Below are 21534 nucleotides of genomic sequence, written 5' to 3' on the forward strand. Positions count from 1 at the left end.
TAAGTCCAGTCCTCCTTGATCCTAATCTAGAGCTCACTACAGTTAGAATTTCTGAACAGGTCTAGCCAGGTCCTGAACTCTCCACCTGCCTTGGCGTTGTCCAATCCCCTTTCCCAGTCAGGTTGCTCAGTATTTTGGGGTGATTCCATTTCGTAGTTGTGAGCTTTAACTCTGATTGACACTTACGTAAACGTTTCATCATGGCAATGCCAATGCATTTGTGGGACTGCATCATCTCCTTTGGTGGTTTTTGCACAGTAGGCATATTGAGGGCACTTCTGAGCAGTATCATCCTAGTTAAACAAACAATACAGTCTCTCCATCATAGCTACAGTCAGTAAATTTAACTATTTCTACTTTGAAAAAGGCCCTTCTGTATTATTTTAAGAAACCCAGAAGTAATAAGGAAACATTGAAAAACAATAAGTTAAAGAATTCATTATGTGCTGGAAGAGTGAGCCTGTGGACACAGCTGGTAGCTATCAATTATTCTTGGTTATTATAGAAAAACCTGACTCCTTCTGTGATCACATAAAGATCTGTCAATATTGCATAGTACTTCATCTTTTACCAAGTGTCAAAAAAAAATTTTGGAGGAAGGGGTAAGTGTGGAATTGTGACTAAATATAAAGGTAGTAATTGTCAGAAGTGATCGGTTTTTAATATAAAACGCTCTTTAAAACAAATTCCTTTTTTCATCTTGCCAGATGCCTCAGTAGCAAATTATTTTTGCATTAAATACTTCTCTGTAGTTCAGTACAGGATTTTCTTAAATCCTGAAATTATGTGAGGTGTCTGGAGTAAGATGAGTTTTCTTCAGAATAAACTTATTGTAGAACAGCAGGAAACCTAGAGAGCCTGATTTATAGTTTCCTCTTTTTAATGCTCATTATATAAAAAATGTTATGAAAGTTTTAAAAGAAGCTCATCAGTTCCTACTGTGAGCCAGGTTGTGCCCTTCATGTGCACATATGCTGATCCCATTTGCCTTTTAGAGTGCTTCGTGCTCATAGGTAAGGGCTGAACTTGACGGGAAGCTGAATAGAACTAAATTCTACTTTGGCTCATGATCCCTTTTCACAATGCTGAAATATTTGCTTGTCTACAGAGGATGCAGTATCTGTCCACCCTACAGAGTGTGCTGCCAAATCAATCAAAATGTGACACAGTTACAATGTACAGTGCCTCTCTCACACTGCTTCCAATTGCATTTCTTAGGTTATGCATGGGAATATGCTGAGTGGAGTCCTTGCTCTGCGAGCTGTGGGCATTCAGGAGCCCGCTCCAGAAGGCTACAGTGCATGAACGCAGAGAAACAGAAAGTAAACGAATCTCAGTGCAGAGAGCTGCAAAAACCAGTGATTATTCACCAGCCATGCAACACAGAGGACTGCCCTGCCAGGTAACTTCCTTTGTACTCTATTTCCACGTGCTCTGTGTATTAAAATGCACTCACAACCTCCTGAAATTGTGTTTTTCTGTGAAATTTCTGTGTTTATGCTCCAAGTCTGAAATTTGGGGTTTATTTCATCATGAACCCTGAAGCATGAGAGATGTGAAAATGGATCCACTAGCAAGGAGGGAAACGCTTGATTCAGCTGAATAAGTAAGATCAGAGTGTCTTCATGCTGCTGCAGCAAGTCTTGCTGCTATCACACCTCAAAAGCTAAGCTGGAGATCTTTCAGAGACACTGTGATGTGTTACTTCTGTGGAATTTGTGCCACCCCACAGAGAGAAAACTCTTGGTGTTTAGAGCAGCCAGGATACTTTGTGTTCCCCTGCTCTCAATTGTGCCAGCAGAGCTCTGAGTAGGATGTTTGCTGTGGAATGCTTCATTTGTGTCTAATACCCATCAGCACAGTGCTCCTTGCATGCCCTTCCCTGACAGTTTTCTCACCAGATTAACTGGGGTACCTCATGATTGTGGGGCTGAAAATATTTATATCGCAGACAAGTACACCTCAGCATCCAAAGGCCAAAAACTTACCTTGAGACTACTTGAGTTGCACTGAGCATTCCAGCCCAACAAGATGTTGCTCTGGGTCATTAGCAGGAAACCCTACAGGAGTCCTCAAAACAAGTGCTTTCTGTTCTTTAAGGAATTGGCCATCACTGTCAGCAGTGTAAAAATCCGTGAGGGACGCACACACTTTGGAGTTGTCTTTCACTGAAAAATGTTGGGAGGGAAGTGTTAAAACCTTAACTGACATTGTGGGAGTGCATCTTGCCAGTATGTTCTAACTCTGTTCTAAATACAGAAAACATAGCAACAGATTTATATCAAGAGAAATTTGTTTATATTTCATTATTAGCAGCCAAAAAACAGATCATCTTAAATAGTGAGACTGAACTCCAGCCAGCCTGTAGAAAGCAAACATTTTGCCAGTGGAAAGATACTGAAACAGAACCAATAGTTTGAAACACAGATTAAGTTGCAGGTTTCCCTCTCAAACTCCAGCCTTTTGGAGCAGATGACAGGAGGGTACAAGAGGACCTGGTGCTCCCCTGAGCAAGGTCATGCCTTTCAGTGAATTGCAGGGCATGACTTAATCACTGGACCCGGAGTATTCACAACAAAAACAAATTAGTTGTTTCATATGGCTAAACAGAATGGGCACTGAATTGTCTTCTAAAATACTTTGATTTGTTCTGCTTTTAATTTGGCTTTATGTATTCACCAGTGGAAGGGAATTGTGTGTATAGTAACATAATTAACTCTGCCTTGAGTTGCACATGTATGCTAACATATATATTGCTTCTCTTTTATGAAGTATTCCATGCTTTCTACACAGGAGCATCCCAGATGTCTGAAAAATACAGAAAATAGCCCTGTGTCTGTTTCTTGGTGCCTATAACTTCTCCTCTCCCTGTGATTACTGACCTGGGAGGGAAGTGCAAAATGTCCAGACTTCCCTTCCCATTTCCACACTTACTGATTTCTGCACAACCTTCTCATCCCAAGGCAGCTCTTTAGAAAGTATCCATAGAATTATAAAGACTTTAGGCATGCGGTCAGTGCCATGGGCCCTTTTTATTTCAAAGTGTTTTTCGTGTGTTTAATGACTTCTTTCTGTCACAGCAGAGAAGTACAGTTAAGCAGATATAAGGGTTTGAGTGTGTACTTAACTTGTGCTTTGCTGTGCGTGCACTGCACCAAATGCTTGCAAAAATACTTGTGCTTTAAAAGAGAGAGAAATGCAAGGGTGCAGCCTGTAAAAGATTAATCTTCCTTGAAGGGATATAGGCTGATTGACTGTCAGAAAATTAAGTAATTGCTGAAGAGAATAGAACATTTTTCCTGTTATCAGAGTTGTGCTACACAAAAAGTCCCATTCTGTATTTCTAGCCTAGATCTATGAAAAGATGAGGTGAATAGATTGTATTACCACCTTCTGCCTACCCAGTGTTGTTCCTAGCTGCCAAGACAGACTAAATCTTTGCAACTTCTGATCAATAAGTAACATGTTCTGCTTGAGCCATCATCTAGCGAGATCTCCGTGTAATAAATCTGGATGAGTTATGACACCTGTCTCCTAAGTAGTAAATAAATTGGTACCATTGATTTTATAAGTTATGGAAAAGTACGCTATCCTTCCTTCCATCACATCCAGCAGGGTCTCTAGGGCTTACCTAGCATGGTAACAGGCAGTGTAATTTCTGTTAGCATATATGCTAAGTCATCAGTTAACCACATTTATAAGATCTTGCTTAACTGAATAAGCAAGTGTTCTCACATCCAAAACTTGCAATGACAGGTTCTTTTGATTTTTATTTGCAAACAATTGCTGTGAGCTACCAGCAAGTTTGCACTAATTGCTATAAATTTGTCTGTGCCTGCTGTAGGTGGGTGGCTGGTCCGTGGTCTGAGTGCTCTGCATCTTGTGGCAATGGATTCCGCCATCGACAACTCACATGTCAACAAATAAAGGCCAACGGCAGCGTGCTGACACTGCTGCCAGCAGCTTGTACACACAGGGATCGGCCTGTGGGAAGGAAACCCTGCACGGGCCACTCGTGTTCAGTGGGGCCAATACAGACAAAGGGACAGGTAAGTTACAGCGTTTGTCTTGAAACTCCATAAAAGTGTGTCAGTGTCATAACGCCATCGGCTGAACATCTGTCCTCTTGCACAGGGGAGGAGCTCTGTGGCAGTAGCTGTAATTACCTTTCAGACCAGTCAATTAGAAATCCTGGTTTGGGTTTTTTGTTTGTTTGGGGGTTTTGGTTTTTGGTTGCTTGGTTGGTTTTTTGGTTTTGTGTGTGTGTGTTTTGGTTCGGGTTTTTTTCATTTTGTGATATCTGAGCAACTTTTATTTGTTGAAGACTTGACCCAAAACCAGAGTATCAGCTTCAGTATATTTTAAAAGCTAAACCATTATGATGTATTCCATTTTCCAAGCTAGTATATTGCTTTTATTGCAGTCTTATAAGAACACAGTTTGCATAGCTGTACTTGTGAAGTCCCCGAAAAAGACATATAAATGTGCTTCAACAGCAGTTGCCACAATATTTAGTGCCTAGAACAGTTTTCCTGTATTTTCTGTTTCTTCCTTTATGCAGTAAATTTGTGTTCATATTGATACAGTTTTTATAATTACTAACATTAAATGGCAATACTATTTGCTATTTGATGTGAAAAGTAATGACTTAGAATTACTGTTGCCACATTCCCAATACAGTTTTAAGCACAGCAAGTTTGTGATTGTCAGAGGTACAAAAAGAATGTTGTAGCAGTAGGGTTATGACCTTATGAGAGCAGACAATGCATTTAGCTTTAGAAATAAGCAGGAAAGTCAGTGTCCTGGTGAATTCTACGCAGAGAATCCAAAACATCTAGGCTTTATCTGAACTGAGGTGTGATAGGGCTGAAGAAGGAGAAACACAGAGCAAGAATTATGGCTGGGCTGTGCAGCTGTAGTTGGGTAGCTGCCTAGAAGGGTAATTCTGTTGTTATTAATTTGGTTGTTCCTTTTTCTCTCCCCTCACCCTTTTCTCTCCATTTTCAGTGTTCTGGTCGCTGTGTAGGCCGCCCTGTAGGTTTACAGCATCGTCATTTTATATGTCAGCTTCGTAATGGATCTTTGGTGCCAAACTCTTTTTGTGATGAAAGAAAGAGGTAAACTTGACAAAGTTACAAGTTAGATTCTTTAGATGATCAAATTAAAGGCATAGGATTGTCAATGCAGTATAAATGTCCAAATTCTTTGGTACCAAACACAAGGGAGGGAGGTAGTAACAGTTATCCCTTTGTAGATACTGGATGAATTCAGGAACCCCTGAGTTCAGAGGTTATGCACTAAGAACTTGGACCATCCAGTATGCAGTCTTTCAGGGTCAGTTAAGTTTTCCTAAAGGTAAAACACTTTTTCTATTCTAGGATTGAGAAACTGGTTTAAAGGAACAAGGCTTTGTCCTTTGTTCCCTCATGAGTGAGAAGGTGTGATGAATGGGCACAAAATGAAATCCAGGGAATTCAACTTAAATATAAGAAAAAACTGGAACGGGTACCCAGAAAAGTTGTGGAGCCTCTATTCTTGGAGATATTTAAAACACAGAGATGATCTTGAGCATCCTGGTCTACTGGGCTGTGCTATGAGCAGGAGATGTGGGCTAATCAGTTCCAGAGGCCCTTTCCAGCATCGGGTATATCATTCTGTGAATAAGGGTTTAGCAAAAAAGCAAAGATTTAACTGCCACTTATTTCCCTCCACAGGCCTCCTGTCAGAAGAAACTGTTCTTCAGAGGCGTGTGATGTCTATTGGAGGACAGGCCCTTGGAGGCCTTGCAGTGTGGACTGTGGGAGAGGATTTCAGTCAAGACGAGTGTACTGCGTACACAGACAGAGTAATAAACCTGTGGCTGATCAGTATTGTGGATGGAGGAAGAGACCAGTGACCTGGCAACACTGCAATGTCACATCCTGTGGCAGTATGTAAATGTTTATTTAAATATGAGCATAGTAATAGTTTGTAGCAGTTATATTAGAAAGTGACTCACAGTTGTACACTAATGATTCTGCAAGCATTTGATTGTACATCAAAGGTAAAACTATCCTCTCCAAGGAGCACTTCATAATCCTGGGGTTACTTTTCTCTAAGTAGGCCAGTTTGGTATTAAAGCCTCAAAAGCACTTTTAGAAACAGGATATTTAGGAAGTTGTTTTTTTGCAAACTTCTCTACATGACTGTGCCAGTTGTGACTCACAGGTCTCTGAGCAAGCTGTTAATTCCTCCAAGATGGGGTAGTGTTCTGAAACAGACAATAAGTAAATGAATGCAGTGAGATCACACCTCTTGTGACCTCGTTTAGCTTTGAATTCACTGTTGCCAGGAATGCACAGTAAAATAATTTCAAAGCTACCAGGAATCCATCAGTTGTTTACAATTACAGTGACAAGTTCTGCTGTTTCTCTTTTGTTCATTATAAAGCCTTGTAATGTCTAAATATATTTTTCAGAAGGCGAATGCAAGGATACAACTCACTACTGTACATTTGTAAAGCAACTAAAGTTATGCTTGATAGACACCTACAAACAAAGATGTTGTCAATCATGTCAAGAAATGTAAGTCCTCTATGGCAAGTTCATGATGCTGCAGTGAAGAGATGAGAAGACAGGTCCATTAATCTAACATGCTCGAAGTATATACTTGTAAATGAGACATTAGTTGTAACAATTAAATGGAAACGTGGGGCTAATGAAAAAAACAGTATTACAGATTGATGTGCTGGACAGGATATTTTTTCTGGGAACTTTTATTGTTATTCACTCTTTGCAATGGAACTTTTAATGTTTTAAACATTTTCGTTTCTGGATTAGCAAGATAATATCATGGCATAAAATCTGTAAAATTTTACAGGCCATCACATTATAATTTTATCAGGGGGGAAAAAAAGCATTACCTAAAAACACCAGATAGGGCTTACTGTCCTTAACTTAAGAGAAAAAGTCACAAAAATACTTTGAGAAATTTTGAAATGCAGCTACTATTGACCCCTAGGTTTTCAATTTTTTTTATTATATTTAACACAGTTTTTAAATTTATAGAAGCTGTGGCTTGTAGTTGTAAAATTTTTGGCAGCAACCTCATTTTCATAAACAGCTTGAGCTGAAGGGTTGATCTCACAGGATATGTTTTACTGATATTAGCTGTGAGATGGATACACAGAAGTACATTCAATTTTTCATGCTTGTACGTATGTGTATGCAGTAAAAGACACTATAGATGCTAGTACAATTTTCTAAGCTGTTTTGAATAAATGAGGTGTCATTTTTTATTGTTTCTATTCTAATTCCAGTCTCTGAAGTACGATCAAAGTTCTGGCACAATTACACTTCAGTACTGATAATAAATTAGACAGAAGGCTTCCTTGTCAGAGCTGTGAAGGAAACTGTGATCACTGTTCTCTTGCACATCAAGTCAAATGGGGAGCCAATAACTGGCCAAACACAGCTGTCAGATTTCCTGTCTTGAATAATCATTTTATTTTTCTCCATTAATGGGGAAAAACGTCCAAGGAGGATTTATTAATTATGAAGATAAACAAGTGAAAGAAGTCTATTTTGAGCAGTTTTCCATCAAGATGACTTTTCATCATGAGCATTAACCATCTGAGTCTTTCGCAAGTTGATAAATTCTTATTACGATATTCCTGGCTAAATTATTTTCCATATTGCAGATTGTCTGATTTGGGCTGTAAGCAGAGGGAACCCCACAGGAGGTAGAAAATAAATGTTTTTTTTCTTTTGTAGTTTCCAAACTACTGCTCATATTGGAGGCCTGAGTGCTTGCATTGACTTGGCTCTTGTGTTACACCACTGAGCTGTTCCAGGCTGGTGAGCGGGTGTGCTGCTAGAGCAGTTCCTACACAGCATTCCTGCACAGGGTTTGCATCACTGAAAATTAGGTTAGCACTACTGTATAGAAAATGTTTAAGGTGGACTGTTGAGTCCAAGGCTGACTGCAAGGAGAGGATATTCCTGATCATTACCTTTAAAATCAGCAATGGGTCTTGATTGTTTAAGCCGTTTTTTTAAATTAAAATAAAACATTTGTAAGATACTTTTGTAGATATTTATTGTCTGATTTAAAAGTGCAATATTTTGTTTTGTACAGTGTTTAATAAAGATTTTTGGACATATATTTTTCTTATTACCAAAATTTCTTATTCATGTTTTCCCTTTATATTTAAAGTTTTCAAATGTTAACACAAAGCATTTTTTGTTGCGTTAACTCTGTCTTTGATTAAGTATGCATGCTATACAGAAGCAGTGCTGTAAATGTTTCTTATTGCAATTGGCATGACATTCCTCTGTAGATTATTTTATTGCTTCTCCAGTAACTGAAGATTTTAGCTTTCTTGAACGTAGTTTTCATATTTCTGAAATAAAGTATAGTTTGATTATTCAACACTGTGATTACCCAGAGATTGTTTATTACTATCATTTTCATGGTAACCACGCTTTCATTCTTTGTTATTTTATCAACTTACTATGTCCATAATTCTGGGATTTTTTCAGAGCCTCAGTTCGTATTTTTAACAGCTTATCAGACAGATTTTCAGCTTCACTACAGTTTGGTTTGCACTACTATTAAGAGATAACATAGATGTAACCTGAGTGAAAAAGAAGGAAGAGAATTTGCCAAAATTCAAACAAGTCAGCTCTGATTCAGGGAAATCTAGAATCAGAATTCTGTAAAAGGTAGAATAAAGTTACATTTCTCTGCTGGGCCTTCACCAACCAGGGTTCATTTAGATCCTACAGAACAGCTCCATGTTTTATATTTAGTGAGTGGTGAGAATGGCTACATGAAAAAGTTGTTTCAGAATATCCAATATAGGTAATAGTCATTAGAAAGAAGAGTCTCATAAACAGTATGAACAATAAAAGCCTTAAAAAATTTTATTAAATAGAAAATAAATGTCTAGCAGTGGATGGTGGTGTTCCAGAGTTATCCTAGATGGTAATATTGGCAAAGGTGCACGGGTCTGTTTAATTTTCCTTTGGTTCAGCAGTGCATTCCCTTTTTGCAGTCTTGAAAACAAAGTAAAGATTCTGTGCAGCCTGCTGCTGTATGGCAGAGTGCATGGAAAGCTCTTCTCGAATAGCAACTGAATCCATGAATAACTTCTCTGCTTTTACATCTTGGTTTAGCATGACATCATAAAATGCTTTTTTAACAGCTGTTATTTTGGAAAAATATTAGTTTTCCAGCCTGCTCTTCATTTGGTCTGCATTTCAATAATATGTTGCTTATGAAAAAGTTGATGTCAAGTATTGAATACTGTCTGAAGGTTTATAGTATCTTTTGATGCTTTTTCTGGAAGCACCATCAATATGTTGTGGCTCTTTCAACTGTAATGTAATAAAGACTTCTCTCTTTCACTATTAAACTTAGGAGAAAACATTAAGGACAAAATGAAAGGCAATATGCCCCTCCACCCTAAAAGTCTTTAAACACATCTGCAGAGGAACTGTTAAATGTATCTGAATATACCCTCCACTTCCTCTCAAAATTTTTGTACCGTGCTGGTAGGTGGCAGCAAATTACTTTCCATAACTTAGGGGAGGGAAGTGACTTCAGAACTGAAAAAACAGCTGTGTCAATTAAAAAAAGCATCTGGGCTCACTCACAGACTCGGAGGAAGAGCCATTTGGATCAGAACATGCAGGCACACGTAACTTCATGGATTCAGATTGCATTTCTCCCTGCCTAGAAAAGAGAGCTGGGAGGCATTAGGAGCTTCTGTAAACTGCTCAAGAGGTACCAAGGTTGTGTGTAGGACATGGACCTGAGTAGATGTGACTGTGCAAAGGTTTGACTTTGTTATTTCCTCAGTTGTGACCAGACAGAGATTGACTAAAAGGGGTGTTCGTATTTTTTTCTTCTGTGGTAAAGGAAGATGACAACGAATTGGACTTTTTCCTGTCCTACTTTTAGGATCTCACAGATTTACATTGTCCTTGTTCATTCACAATCTGAGGAATGTGAATAATCTTCAGAGAGAAAAGTATAACAATTGCTGTTTCATTAACAGAGTAAGTCATATTACAAAACACAGTATGAAAAAAAGAATTGTCTGAAAGTGACTGATGCTCTAATAATGTCTGGATCTCTCTCATGCGATGCTTTTGTGCACAGCTGATATGTTCAGTTCAGCTTTCTTGCTTTCATATGACCAAGTTCCTGTTTTAAAAATGTTTCTATCATTGCTCTTAGCCCTTTTATGGCTGATTTTGTTTATGAAGTACAGGCACATAATTCTGCAGAACTCTGTTCTACACCAGTAGGTGTAAGATATGCAATACTGAGAAAAAAATCATACTGGAATACTGTGATAGAGCATGATAATACAGTTAATCATAGAACTATTAATTGGTTCATTTAGATTCCCCAAAATCAGCTAAGGATATATAGAGAAAATATTAAATATCTCATACAGAAGCATAGTCATATAAAATGTCTGTAAAAAAATTGGTTTCTGTGTATTTGGAACAAGCAATTCTTTGAAGAGCAGACAGACTGAAGCCAGGCTGTCTACAGATTTTTGCATCTTGGCTGATATTTCTTTTTTTAACTGAGTTTACACTATTTTCTGTTATCTCTACTTACACCTGTACAGTTTTCTGCCATTTTTCCTTCAGACTGCCTCTGCAGTAAACTCTGGCAGTGATAACAGGCTGTTTAGCTTTAAAAATCAGAGAACAAGATCAAACTATGGCGGATGTTTACCTTTTGAGCCTGATTCTATCTGTTTCCCCACCATCTACATTAGAAACTCAAAAAAAAAAAAATCTTTGCAATCTCATTGTGAAATTTGATTGAATTTGTACACTGGGTTTAAAAATTACTTAACTGCTGAGGACACATGCATTGAGGGTTTCAGTGTGGCCAGAGCTTTGCATCAGATTTTTACTTTAGGAAGTAAGGCTGAAAGAGCACGATCAGGGAAATAAGAAAACAGAGTCTAATGATCTGCTTTTGGTGTTTGAATGCTTTCAACTACATGTACAGAAAAAGAGTAAGGTTACTACTTGTTGATTGCTACCGGAAATTACAGTGTGACCTTTATACTCTTCACTTTAGAATGGAATGAAGGAAAAGTAACTATGACTAAAGCTAAACCCAGGTTTTTAGAAATGCCTAAGTGTCATGGAATTCTGTCTTGTGATTTGGGCAGCAAAATGTAAAGAAAAAGACTTGACCAGATTACTGAGATTATTACTGATTACTTAGGTTATTATAGATAGCATTATTTGCTTACTCTGTAAAGGACATTACCATCAAAAGACACTTGCTATTTCACAAATACAATCATTTGGTTGTAGAAAATCTGGAAGAATTAAATGTGCATACATATGCTTGAGATGGAGCACAATGATATCTGAGAATTCAAGGAAATCAGTACAATCAAAAAAAGGACAGATACTGTGTAAGATGTAGTATTCCTGGAGCATTTGGCAAATCTTTATTGGTCTTGTAATAAACTTCTGGTTTTGCTTTGGTTTTCTTCAAACTTCTAAAAGCAAAATTTGCATTATTTGCTTTCAGTGTTATTTAAAGCAAAAATGAACAAGTTGGATTCCGATTTTTTCACCAGAGTGCTTGAAATATTGCACTTCAGAATTATGTCACAGCTACTTCGTTTGGAATAGGATTACAGTTTGGCTCGGAGGGTTCTGGACTCAACCGGCGGAAGAATTGGTGACCCTGAGAATCTGTGTTTACATAGACATAACCCAGGTTAGAGGGATGATGTGCGGGGCAGATCTCTGTTTTCTTTGGAGTATAATCTACGCGATACAGAGTTTCATCTTGAAAAGGAACTGGATTAAGACCTACAGCATGTACAGGTTTGCAACTTTGAGCTGGAGTGCCCTGATGTGGTATGTAGTGAGATCTGAATGTAGTTAAATCAGCAAATTTTCCTGTGGGTTTTTGAATTTCTTGTTCTTTCTTAATAAGCCCTCGCGGACAGATGCTCCAAGGTTTAAAGTCTTCTCTTGTAGTAGTGTTCCCTTGAAAAGGGGCATTGATTCTTCTTCCATGAGGTGGTCTTATGGGGGGAACAGGAGCAACCTTATGTGAAATGTAATCAAGACGGTTGGTGGAGTTAAGATCCATCTTGTCTGTGGGTGGAACGTATTCTCTGGGTTTGCGGAACTCAGGCAAGGAAACCAGCACTGGCTGATAACGATCCTGGAATTCAGTGGTTCCTTTAAAAGGAGCATCAGATCCAACTTTTCTATGTTCAGGCTTGCAGCTTTTTGCCTGTTGCCCAGGTATCCCTTTGAAGTCTCTCTGGTGGGTTGTGAGATCTTCAAAGGGTTGGTCGCATGGCTTGTACTCTTCCTTTGGTCTTACGAATGGTGGTTCCATCTCATGAACAACATAAGCAGTGCGATGGATGGTGTTCCCATCGAAAGGCCCATCCGGCAGCTTGGCTGCAGGAGGTTTAAAACTTTCTGGGGGATTCGGTACCCTAGGAATGTAGTCATCTTGAAACGTAGAAGGATTTCCAAACCTCTCTGTAGGTGGCTGGTACGTCTGCTCCACCTTACAAGATTCCGTTCTTTGAGCTTCCCGTACCCTATAGTCATCTGTAAGGCAAAACCGAAATTCCACCACACAGGTGTTCTTAAGACTATTCCTTTAAAATTAAGACAAATTCTTCTGGTATTAAATCTTGCAAAACAAAGAAAATGGATGTAAGTGAGAGTGATAATTTTATCTGCATGTTTGTGATATGGCAAAACTGTCTTCTATTATAGTGTGTGATTAAAACAGACAAAATTGTACATGATGCCTTGTTTTGACTATTTTCTCAAGGAAAAAAAATGTTGCATGTGCTTATTTAGTGTGTGCTTTATACAGAAAATAGCTCTATACAGGTTTTATATGCAATATCTTTCATTTTACTTAGAAGTTTATGCAAGGGTCATGGGTCATGTTCACTACTGCTTGATAGAATCATCTCTTAATTTCCATATCAACATTACATCCTTTTAAAGCTTCTTGGAACTTTTGTTTTCTTTGCCAGACTGTTCTGCTATAGTTACAAAACTTACCAAACTTACTGCCCAGTCTGAACTTCTTCACAGGCACTTGAAATCAGTTTTTTGGGTTGTAATTCCTGTATTTAGTTTCAGTGGTTTTTCACTCCTTCATCCTTACTCCCTGTTTCATGTTGCTAACATGCATTTTAAATTTTAAAAAACAGTTGCATACTGTCTAAGTTGTGTGCTGGGACAAGGCTAATTTATTCAGTATTTGCTAACTTACTACTTACGTACATGCTAAATAGAAATATTTACATTTCCTTATAACTATTTACAATTAATAAATATAAATAGAATGTATTTACATAAATGCATTTCTGTCTAGCAGAGGTCTAAGCTTGAAGAAGCTAGTGCAGTATAACTGATTTTAAAGAGACTGTTTTCCCACATTTTATCCTTCCAGCTCTTCTGTCACTGCACTCTCTCCTCTGCTCATTTCACACCAAGAATTTTAACTTCCTGTTTTAATACCCATATCTGATCCTTGTTATTTCAACTATCTCTTCGATACCACTGGTATCGTAATGTGGAACATCTTGATTTTCAGTAGATTGTATCTTGTAATTTATTTCTACTTACTTTTAACTGGCTAAAATGCAGTACATGTAACAAATTCAGTAACACATGTATAAAATTCTCTAGTGCTGTAAAGTATATCAAGGTCACTTCCCAGAATGACATAAAAGGAGATTTAGCTCCTTTCTGCTGACTGTTGTAATAGAATGATTTGTGTCAAGACAGATCCTTACCAGGATGATATATGCACAAGCTATAACATACACAAGCAGAAATCCAAAATCCACTTTTGACCTACTCTGTGGCAAAATATGTCGCATGAACTAAAACTACCTGAAAGATATATTGCACTCTAATTACAATCCACTTTTGCCTGAGATAGCCTAACCAAGTGTATGTTAGAATTTCCTTCTAGCCAAGAAAACCTCAGAGAGGGCTTTTCATCTAGAACCAATGAACGTCACCTCTGAACAACTGGAGTGCTCAACATTTTAAGGCATTATGATCTGCTTTCTATTATGTCTTACTCTGTCCCAAACTAACAAATCCAGTTTCTAATGTAGATTATTCAGAATACTCCCTTCATCTTGGTTATTTCTCTTTCCATAGGTGGCATATCTTATTACCTCGATAGGTTGGTATGGTATCCAATTTGGCATCTGTAGTGTGTTTTCTCTCTCGAGGTCTTGCTAATGTCACTGGTCCTACTTTATGAGGATTATAATCTTTCCGGTATATGGTCCCCAGGTCAATCTTTCCCGACTTTGGTCTGTATTCTGCTGGTGCCCGAAAAGGTCTCGTCACAACTTCATATGGTAAATAATCAGTTCTGAAGTGGGGAAAAAGAAAAGACTGGTTAAAAAACCTACTTTTTTTTCCTGAAGAAGTCAGGGTTTTTTCACTATATAGAAAAATGACAACTTAAGATGTTTGCTCTGAAAAAATCATCCTGATGTCATATGTTAGAGGGGTAGCACAGAGGGAAGCAAACTATAGTACATAAATTCAAGAGGCTCTGATGCATGATAGAGCCTTTATTCAAAAGTAGATGGTGAAGCAACTTTTTCAACACTCTGAATCTCATACGCAGTTTAAAAATATTATTTAAAATATCTGAAAGGAAACTTAAAAAGTTGCTGTAATTTTGCAAAGAAATTATCCAGAAAGCAGAAGCAGAGCAAAGCTCAAACTACTAGGAGGGGTAGCATTTACTAATGGCATGAGGAGAATGGAATATAATCAGAAACATAATTCCACTGTTTTTATATGGGCACATTACATTAAAAGGGTGTATATTACATATGTGGGTGTTTAAACAGTCCATACAGTAAATGACCAATCTGGCAGAATGGCATTTGGGTTTTTTATTTATGTCTCTTTTTTAATAAACAAAGAAGTTTCACAACTTTTAATAAACAAAGAAGTTGCCCTCACAGCTTAAAAGAAAAATAATAATGGAAAAAGTAAAGGTTGGTGTGCCTGTCACATCACTAACAATGAATAAGTGATGTCTTTTTCTCTTTGAAAGATGCTCTTTAATTCTGCAAGCTTAACATCGGAGTCTGTGCACTGACAGAACTCCTAAACCCCTTTACAGCTTGCTTTCTTGAAACTAATAATTTAGAACTATGAACAAAAAAAAAATTCCTTTTTCTTAAGATTTCATTTTCCCACTATTTTAGATTCCACACGTGTATTACAGAAAGTTCCCCAGCTTGCCAGCTTTTCAGGCTCCACAAGACCTAGATTTCCTAAACAGGCTGAAAACGAAGACAAAAATTTTACATTATCTTTACAGGCAAAAGGATGCTGTAAATAACGCAAATCTTTCTGTATGCGTGCTTTGCTATTTTTTACAACCTTTCTGTGGCAGCTGTATTTCTGTGCTCAAAATCTACACCTTAAATACGCAAAAAGTGTAAAGGATGCAATGGTTGCATTTTGAGAAGATAGCAATGCAACGTTTAGTTCCCTCTTTATAAAAAGAAAGAATGAAAAACTTCACAGAGTAGTGGTAAAACACATCGCTTCAAAATATTTACTTAAATATCGAGATTCCATCCATTTTGCCGCGGTGCTGTTGGAACTCAGGTTTCGGCTTACAGCTGCTGGGCGGGCAGATGTTGCCATAGCCGGGGTAGTTGTCCACATACTCGGTTCTGTGGCTCGGTGGCAGCCCATCGTCGTAAATCTTCGTGCGTTTATGGCAGCAGCGATGGCGCCTGGGCAAAACACATCGGGTGAGATCGTTCTGAATGGTTTCATTTCAGAGGAAAACCCACACACCATCTACTGGGAGTGAACAACAAATGGGGAAGATCAAACAGTGTCAGCAGGTTTGGTTTAAAATCTTTTCTGAGTGAGAAAACCACAAAATGTTGATGGCTGATGGCACAGGTCCCAGTGCACAGTACACTAATAATCAATAAAAACAGTATCAGATGTGAGTTAGTCCTTGGTACAGAGTACAAGGGATGGATAGAGTTGAACTCAGTCCTCTCGATGATGCTACCACCAAGATGGCTTTCCTCTCTTTTCTTTAATCTTTATCGATATTATTAGTTTTACTTGTAAAGATCACTAATTACATTTCTTGTCTCATATTGCCTCTTTTTTACTGTATTCCCTTATCACTTGTCTTTTTATTTCTGTACATCTCACCTATTTTCACCACTATTGTTAATACTTTCTGACTAAAATTTTAGTGGTGTGGAATCTCTGGTGTTCTGCAGACCATTTCTGACTTTTTAACCCTTTTTTTTTTTCTCCAGGGACTGACTGAATTCTATCCAAAACCCATGTTTATTTAGAAGTAAACATCTCTTTTTCTTAACAGGTTTTATTTCAATTACACCTGCTTGTCATTGATGCCTATATCAATGACACTGTTGTGCTCAAAGGTATACCATGACAATTCATTACTTACACCTTGTTGTTTTGCATAGATGACTCATGAAATTAAGATTTACACGTTATTATTGTTTTGAAAATCTTGTTATATTCATTCTAATTTGCATAAAACCCATCTCTGGCTGAAGTGATTGTTGTTTGATCTCTCCCTCAAGGAAATACGTAACAAAAGATTTTCCTCCTTCTGGCTGACAACTTGCAGTACTGGTTCAGATACAAGCAAAGGGAAAAAACCAATAAATAATTTTTCAAATAAAAAGTATTGTAAAATTCTGTACGTGAAAAGCAGAAATATCTAAAAACCCAGGAGGTTTTATCTGTACTCTGACTGAGTACAGATAAATTCAAGTCTCAGGAAGGTAGATATCCAAGGAATAGTTCAAAGGTATGTGGAGAAATTTAGCTAGCACTCAATACCAAAAAGAAAAACAATAAATTAAAGCAAGGTAAAATGGAATACAGAAACAGACACGAAGGACTCCTGTTGGGAAAATGAAAAAATGAAAATGGAAAAACCACTAAAAGAAGTTATCTGAGACTGGAGATCCTAAAGCTGGGATTAGTTTGTGCTGCCTGAGTTTGCCAGCTCAGTACTTCAAAAAATGAGAAATGAAGTAGCCCTGTCTAAGAATCCAGATCCTTTCAAAGCCCAAGGTCCTTACTCCTTTTCAATCAAGTCAAGTAACAATTGAGAGACCTTTTCAGAACATAGAAGGAAAAGGAAAAAGGAAGAAGAGGGCAAGAACAGGAAAGGTAGGAAAACAAGGAGGTAAGTGTGTGCTATTTCTCAGCACAGTGTTTGCTTGTCATTACATTTGTCATGAAACTCAGTTTTCACTTTTGTAATGTTTTTTTTCAGAAAGTATAAACAGCATATGCTGTGTCACAGAGCTTCTAAAAGTAACAGCTATGCAGAAACAAAAAACATTGGATGCTTTGAAACCTAGTTGAAATATAGGTTATCAAATTATAATGTTCTTCATGTATTTTTTTGGCATAAAATTCAAAGGAGTTTGAAACAAATACTATTCATCTGCAAAACCTTCACTGTGACAATCTTCAGTTTGCCATATGCTGATCCAGACCAATCATCAAACAAAAACGCCTCCTCTGCTCTGGTGTCACCAGTCTTAAAGGACTTAACTCTGAATATTTGCGAAGCAAGGTTGTCAGTATTGCTGAATGGACATGCTACAAACAGAAACAGACACTAGAAAAATAATTACTTGCAGAGTGAGCCTGTAGTTCTTGGTAGATTTAAACCCAGAGGTGGAAGTTATCTACTCTATCTCTCCAAGAAAAGAGATTTTTGTGATTTTATTAGAATTCATCGCTGATCTAAAAATGTCCTTCATCCCAGTCATTTCTAGTATATGAAATAATTCTGAGCAGACTCTACAGAATTACTTCAAATCAGATGAGACTGCTCAGGAAGATCCTCCATCCTACTCTGTGTTGTGAAAGTACTTTCAGTGGGCCTAAATGGCAATGTAATATTACCTTAATATCAGTGTGAATTTGACTTGGAGGAGAGATCAGGGTATTTTTGGTAAACCGATAAATCTACTTCAGGATGTTGTCCAGCAGCTAAAGTGAAAGTTTTCATTTAGATAATAACTTTATACAGGCCATCACAATGCTACAAATCCTCAGAGAAGACAGATTGCAGCTCTGATAAATGAAATATGTTTGGCCAGAACTCCTTGAAACACTGATTATTTTTAACTTGTTGTTCCTTGTATTTATCTTAATTTCAACCCCAGAGTTACTGATAATTCAAACTAATTTGGTGAGAATATGCCTTTTCCCATGACTGACTGGTGCCTGCTTTGATGGATTATTATTCTTTCCCTTTTTTGAGGGAGACCAACTAACTTGTGGCTTGCACAATGTCTGAATAGAATATCAGCTAAGTAGAAGTGACAGTATATGAGCTCTCTAGTGCCAAATGCTGTTGTTCTGGTTATTTTAATAGAATGCTGGTGCATTTAACTTATTTAGGGCCTGGCATACATACATTTGTTTTTATGCAATGCTAGATAGACCCTTGAAATTTTCCCACAAATCCTTTTCCTCCCAGAGAACTAGACTAATAATGAGAAAAGTTTAATGTTTATCATAATAAAAAACTTATTAACCCCCCCCTTTCCAACTCAAAGCTTTTATTTTTTAACTGCCAGTACACATGCTGTGGTCTGAAAGACAGAAATGATAGATGGACACTATTTTTGGGAGTCACCTACTTTCCTAGTGTTGACAGAAGATCTGGTCAGTTTTGTTGGGTTTTTGTGTTATTTCCATGTGGTCAGTATGATGGCTTATTTTAGAGAGATTTTTAGAGAGATCTTCCTCTTTCCTTCTAACTTACATTTATTTCAGAATCTAGATTTTTATGATAATGATAACAAAAGTGCAGTAAGTGAGGGGTAGCTGACAGATTGAGAAGATAAAGCAGTAGTTTATTTTTGTATCTCAAAACTAAACTTTTATGCTTTTGTAAGCACCCTTCATGTATCTTTTATGCTTTTGTATGCATCTTTGTATACATCTTATGTATCTTTTATAGCAGACAAATACTATTCTTGAGTGCAGAGAGGTCATCTCCCACAGAGGCTTTTTTCTTCTTTGGAAGCCAGATTTTACATCCTGTATTAGAGAAAGCAGAATAAAGTTCTGTTGTACTGGCTTTTCTCCCTGTATTTATAAGGTTTTTTAGTGGTGTTTTTTTTTTCTTCTGGGAAAAGCTAGGAAAGATTGTTTCCTTTTATTTTATTATTTAGAACTAAGCAGTAATTGTCCACAAATTTTTCTGCAAATAGCTAAATGATAACTTGTGCAAAACATTAGATCTTTATATTTGCTTTGAAATCTCTTCTAGGATGTTTATGCATTCCAGTATCCAGGTAACACTGCCAAGTGACCAGCCTTCCCCTAAAAACAGAAACACTATACACTGAAGCAAACACAATGTGCTGCCTAAACCAATAATGGCTTAAGATTCTATTGACTGTAAAAACTTCAGTGATGTTTGTTTTAAACCACAAGCTTTCTGCATGTTTAATTCAATTATTTGTATTATTAAACTAGGTTTTTGGATTGAGAATTTTCAGTTGAGTTGAACCTTATTTTGTGCTCTCTCATTGTGTTATCTCACCATCTTTATACTTGAGCCTAAGCCAGATTTGTTATCTCATCATGAAAACAATGCTTTCCAACTCTTCATTAATCTAGGACTTTTGAAACAATTTTATGGGGCAAAATTCGCCAGAGTCTCAGCCAAAAATAATGTGAGGAGATTTGCTCACTGCCTGCCTCTGATCCCTGTCTACAGATTAGAAAAATGGTGGCTCATGAACAGATAGACAAACTTCCCCCACAGAAACATATAAGGAGTGTGTCTGCTATACAGACCTTGATATGAAACCTGTTTTTTCATGCAGTCTTTCAATGGGAGCTGGCTTTATGGAAAAGCCTGATCCTGACATTTAGTTTGGGTGGCTTTCAAAGACTCTCTCCATTGTGTTCCATTTTAGTGCATTTAAGATCTTCTTTTACCCCTCCCTGATTTAAATGTAAACATACTGCTTCATATTTACCAAGAAGATCCCTTTCTAGAAAAGAGGGAAGCCAGAAACTGTTGAAATGGGACTGTTACTCATTTTCCACCTTCCCACTGCTAAAAATATTAGCTGTGACCAGGCAAGGGACCCCATGTAACCCAGGGTGTGTGAGGGGAGGTGAGATCAAGGGTGACTTTGTGGGGTGGGCCCGGAGTGCCGACTGGCCCCGTTGCCACCTCCGGGGGGAGGACCCCCACCCTGCTGGGGCCCTGAGGCCCCAACACCCTCCCCACTCCCTGGTGGCCTGGGGCACTGCTCACAGAATCAGCCAGGTTGGAAAAGACCTCTGAGATCATGAAGTCCAACCTGTGACTAAACATCACCATGTAAACTAGACTGTGGCACCAAGTGCCACATCCAGCCTTTCCTTAAACACCTCTGGGGACAGTGACTCCACTGCCTCCCTGGGCAGTTCATTCCAATGTCTAGTCATTCCTTCTGTGAAGACATTCCTCCTAATGTCCAACCTAAACCTCCCCTGGCACAGCTTAAAGCTGTGTCCTCTTATCCTGTCACTTGTTGCCTGGGAGAAGAGAATGACCCCCACCCGGCTACAATCTCCTTTCAGGGACTTGTAGAGAGTGATAAGGTCACCTCGAACCTCCCTTTCTCCAGGATAAATAACCCCAGCTTCCTCAGCTGCTCCTCATGGGACTTGTGCTCCAGACCCTTCACCACCCTCATTGCCCTTCTCTGGACTCCCTTCCAGCACCTCAATGTCCTTCCTGAATTGAGGGGCCCAGAACTGGACACAGCACTTGATGTGTGGCCTCACCAGTGCCGAGTCCCTGGTCCTGCTGGCCACGCTATTCCTGACACAGGCCAGGTGCCATTGGCCTTCTTGACCACCTGGGCACACTCTGGCTCATGATCAGACGCTGTCAAACAGCACCCCCAGGTCCTTTTCTACTGGGCCACTTTCCAGACGCTCTGCCACAAGCTTGTAGCGCTCCATGGGGTTGTTGTGACCCAAGGACAGGACCCGGCACTTGGCCTTGTCGAACATCACACCGTCGGTCTCGACCCATCGCTCCAGCCTGTCCAAGTCCCTCAGCAGAGCCTTCCTGCCCTCCAGCAGATCGCGGTGCCGCCCGCGAATCTGCTGGGAGCGGAACCTACTCACCCGCAGGAGCAGATCTCACACAGACAGCGCGGCGGCCCCATCCCCGCTGCGGCCGCCCCGGCCGGTAACCAAGGACGCCGCGTCCCGTGGCAACGGCGGCACCGCGGGGAGCGGCCCCGGCCCGGCTTCCGTCCGGCGTCACGGGGCGGGATCGGGAGCGGCGCCGGGACGGGTTTCCGGGAGCGGCGCCGGAGCGAGCGCAGGTGAGTGTTCCCCGCTCCGGGAGGCAGCAGGGCTGACTCACCGCTTCCCTCGCCCCAGGGCGGTCTGTGCCCCCCTCCCGGGGCGTTGCGGGGCCGGGGAA

At 39.0% G+C, this 21534-nt stretch overlaps 3 protein-coding genes across 10 annotated transcripts in view; 2 read left to right on the forward strand and 1 right to left on the reverse strand.

The window, feature by feature from the left end:
* The window catches only part of ADAMTSL3 (ADAMTS like 3), a 180268-nt gene extending 171857 nt beyond the window's left edge, over positions 1 to 8411 (forward strand). For 7 of the 8 annotated variants that reach the window (XM_027688806.1, XM_027688810.1, XM_027688811.1 and 4 more), the window contains 5 exons: positions 1219 to 1402; positions 3845 to 4049; positions 5008 to 5117; positions 5715 to 5929; positions 6458 to 8411. In XM_027688806.1, the coding sequence (XP_027544607.1) occupies positions 1219 to 1402; positions 3845 to 4049; positions 5008 to 5117; positions 5715 to 5929; positions 6458 to 6567 (824 nt within the window). In that variant the 3' untranslated portion in view covers positions 6568 to 8411. Of the gene's footprint in view, positions 1 to 1218; positions 1403 to 3844; positions 4050 to 5007; positions 5118 to 5714; positions 5930 to 6457 lie in introns of those variants that run through there. The other variant, XM_027688812.1, reaches the window with a different exon arrangement.
* A 3024-nt stretch (positions 8412 to 11435) lies between these two features.
* Positions 11436 to 21357, reverse strand: SAXO2 (stabilizer of axonemal microtubules 2). The gene is made up of 4 exons (XM_027688820.1): positions 21231 to 21357; positions 15620 to 15799; positions 14204 to 14406; positions 11436 to 12602 (listed from the first exon to the last, which is right to left on the reverse strand). The coding sequence occupies exons 1-4, from the start codon at positions 21269 to 21271 to the stop codon at positions 11629 to 11631; spliced, it is 1398 nt and encodes a 465-aa protein (XP_027544621.1). The 5' UTR covers positions 21272 to 21357; the 3' UTR covers positions 11436 to 11628.
* Positions 21333 to 21534, forward strand: part of EFL1 (elongation factor like GTPase 1) — a 69586-nt gene continuing 69384 nt past the window's right edge. The window contains exon 1 of the mRNA XM_027688815.1: positions 21333 to 21433. The gene's annotated coding sequence lies outside the window, so the exon portion shown is untranslated. The remainder of the gene's footprint in view (positions 21434 to 21534) is intronic.

The sequence above is a fragment of the Neopelma chrysocephalum genome, unplaced genomic scaffold, assembly GCF_003984885.1.
Source record: "Neopelma chrysocephalum unplaced genomic scaffold, ASM398488v2 Primary Assembly neopelma1_75, whole genome shotgun sequence".
NCBI lineage: Eukaryota > Metazoa > Chordata > Aves > Passeriformes > Pipridae > Neopelma > Neopelma chrysocephalum.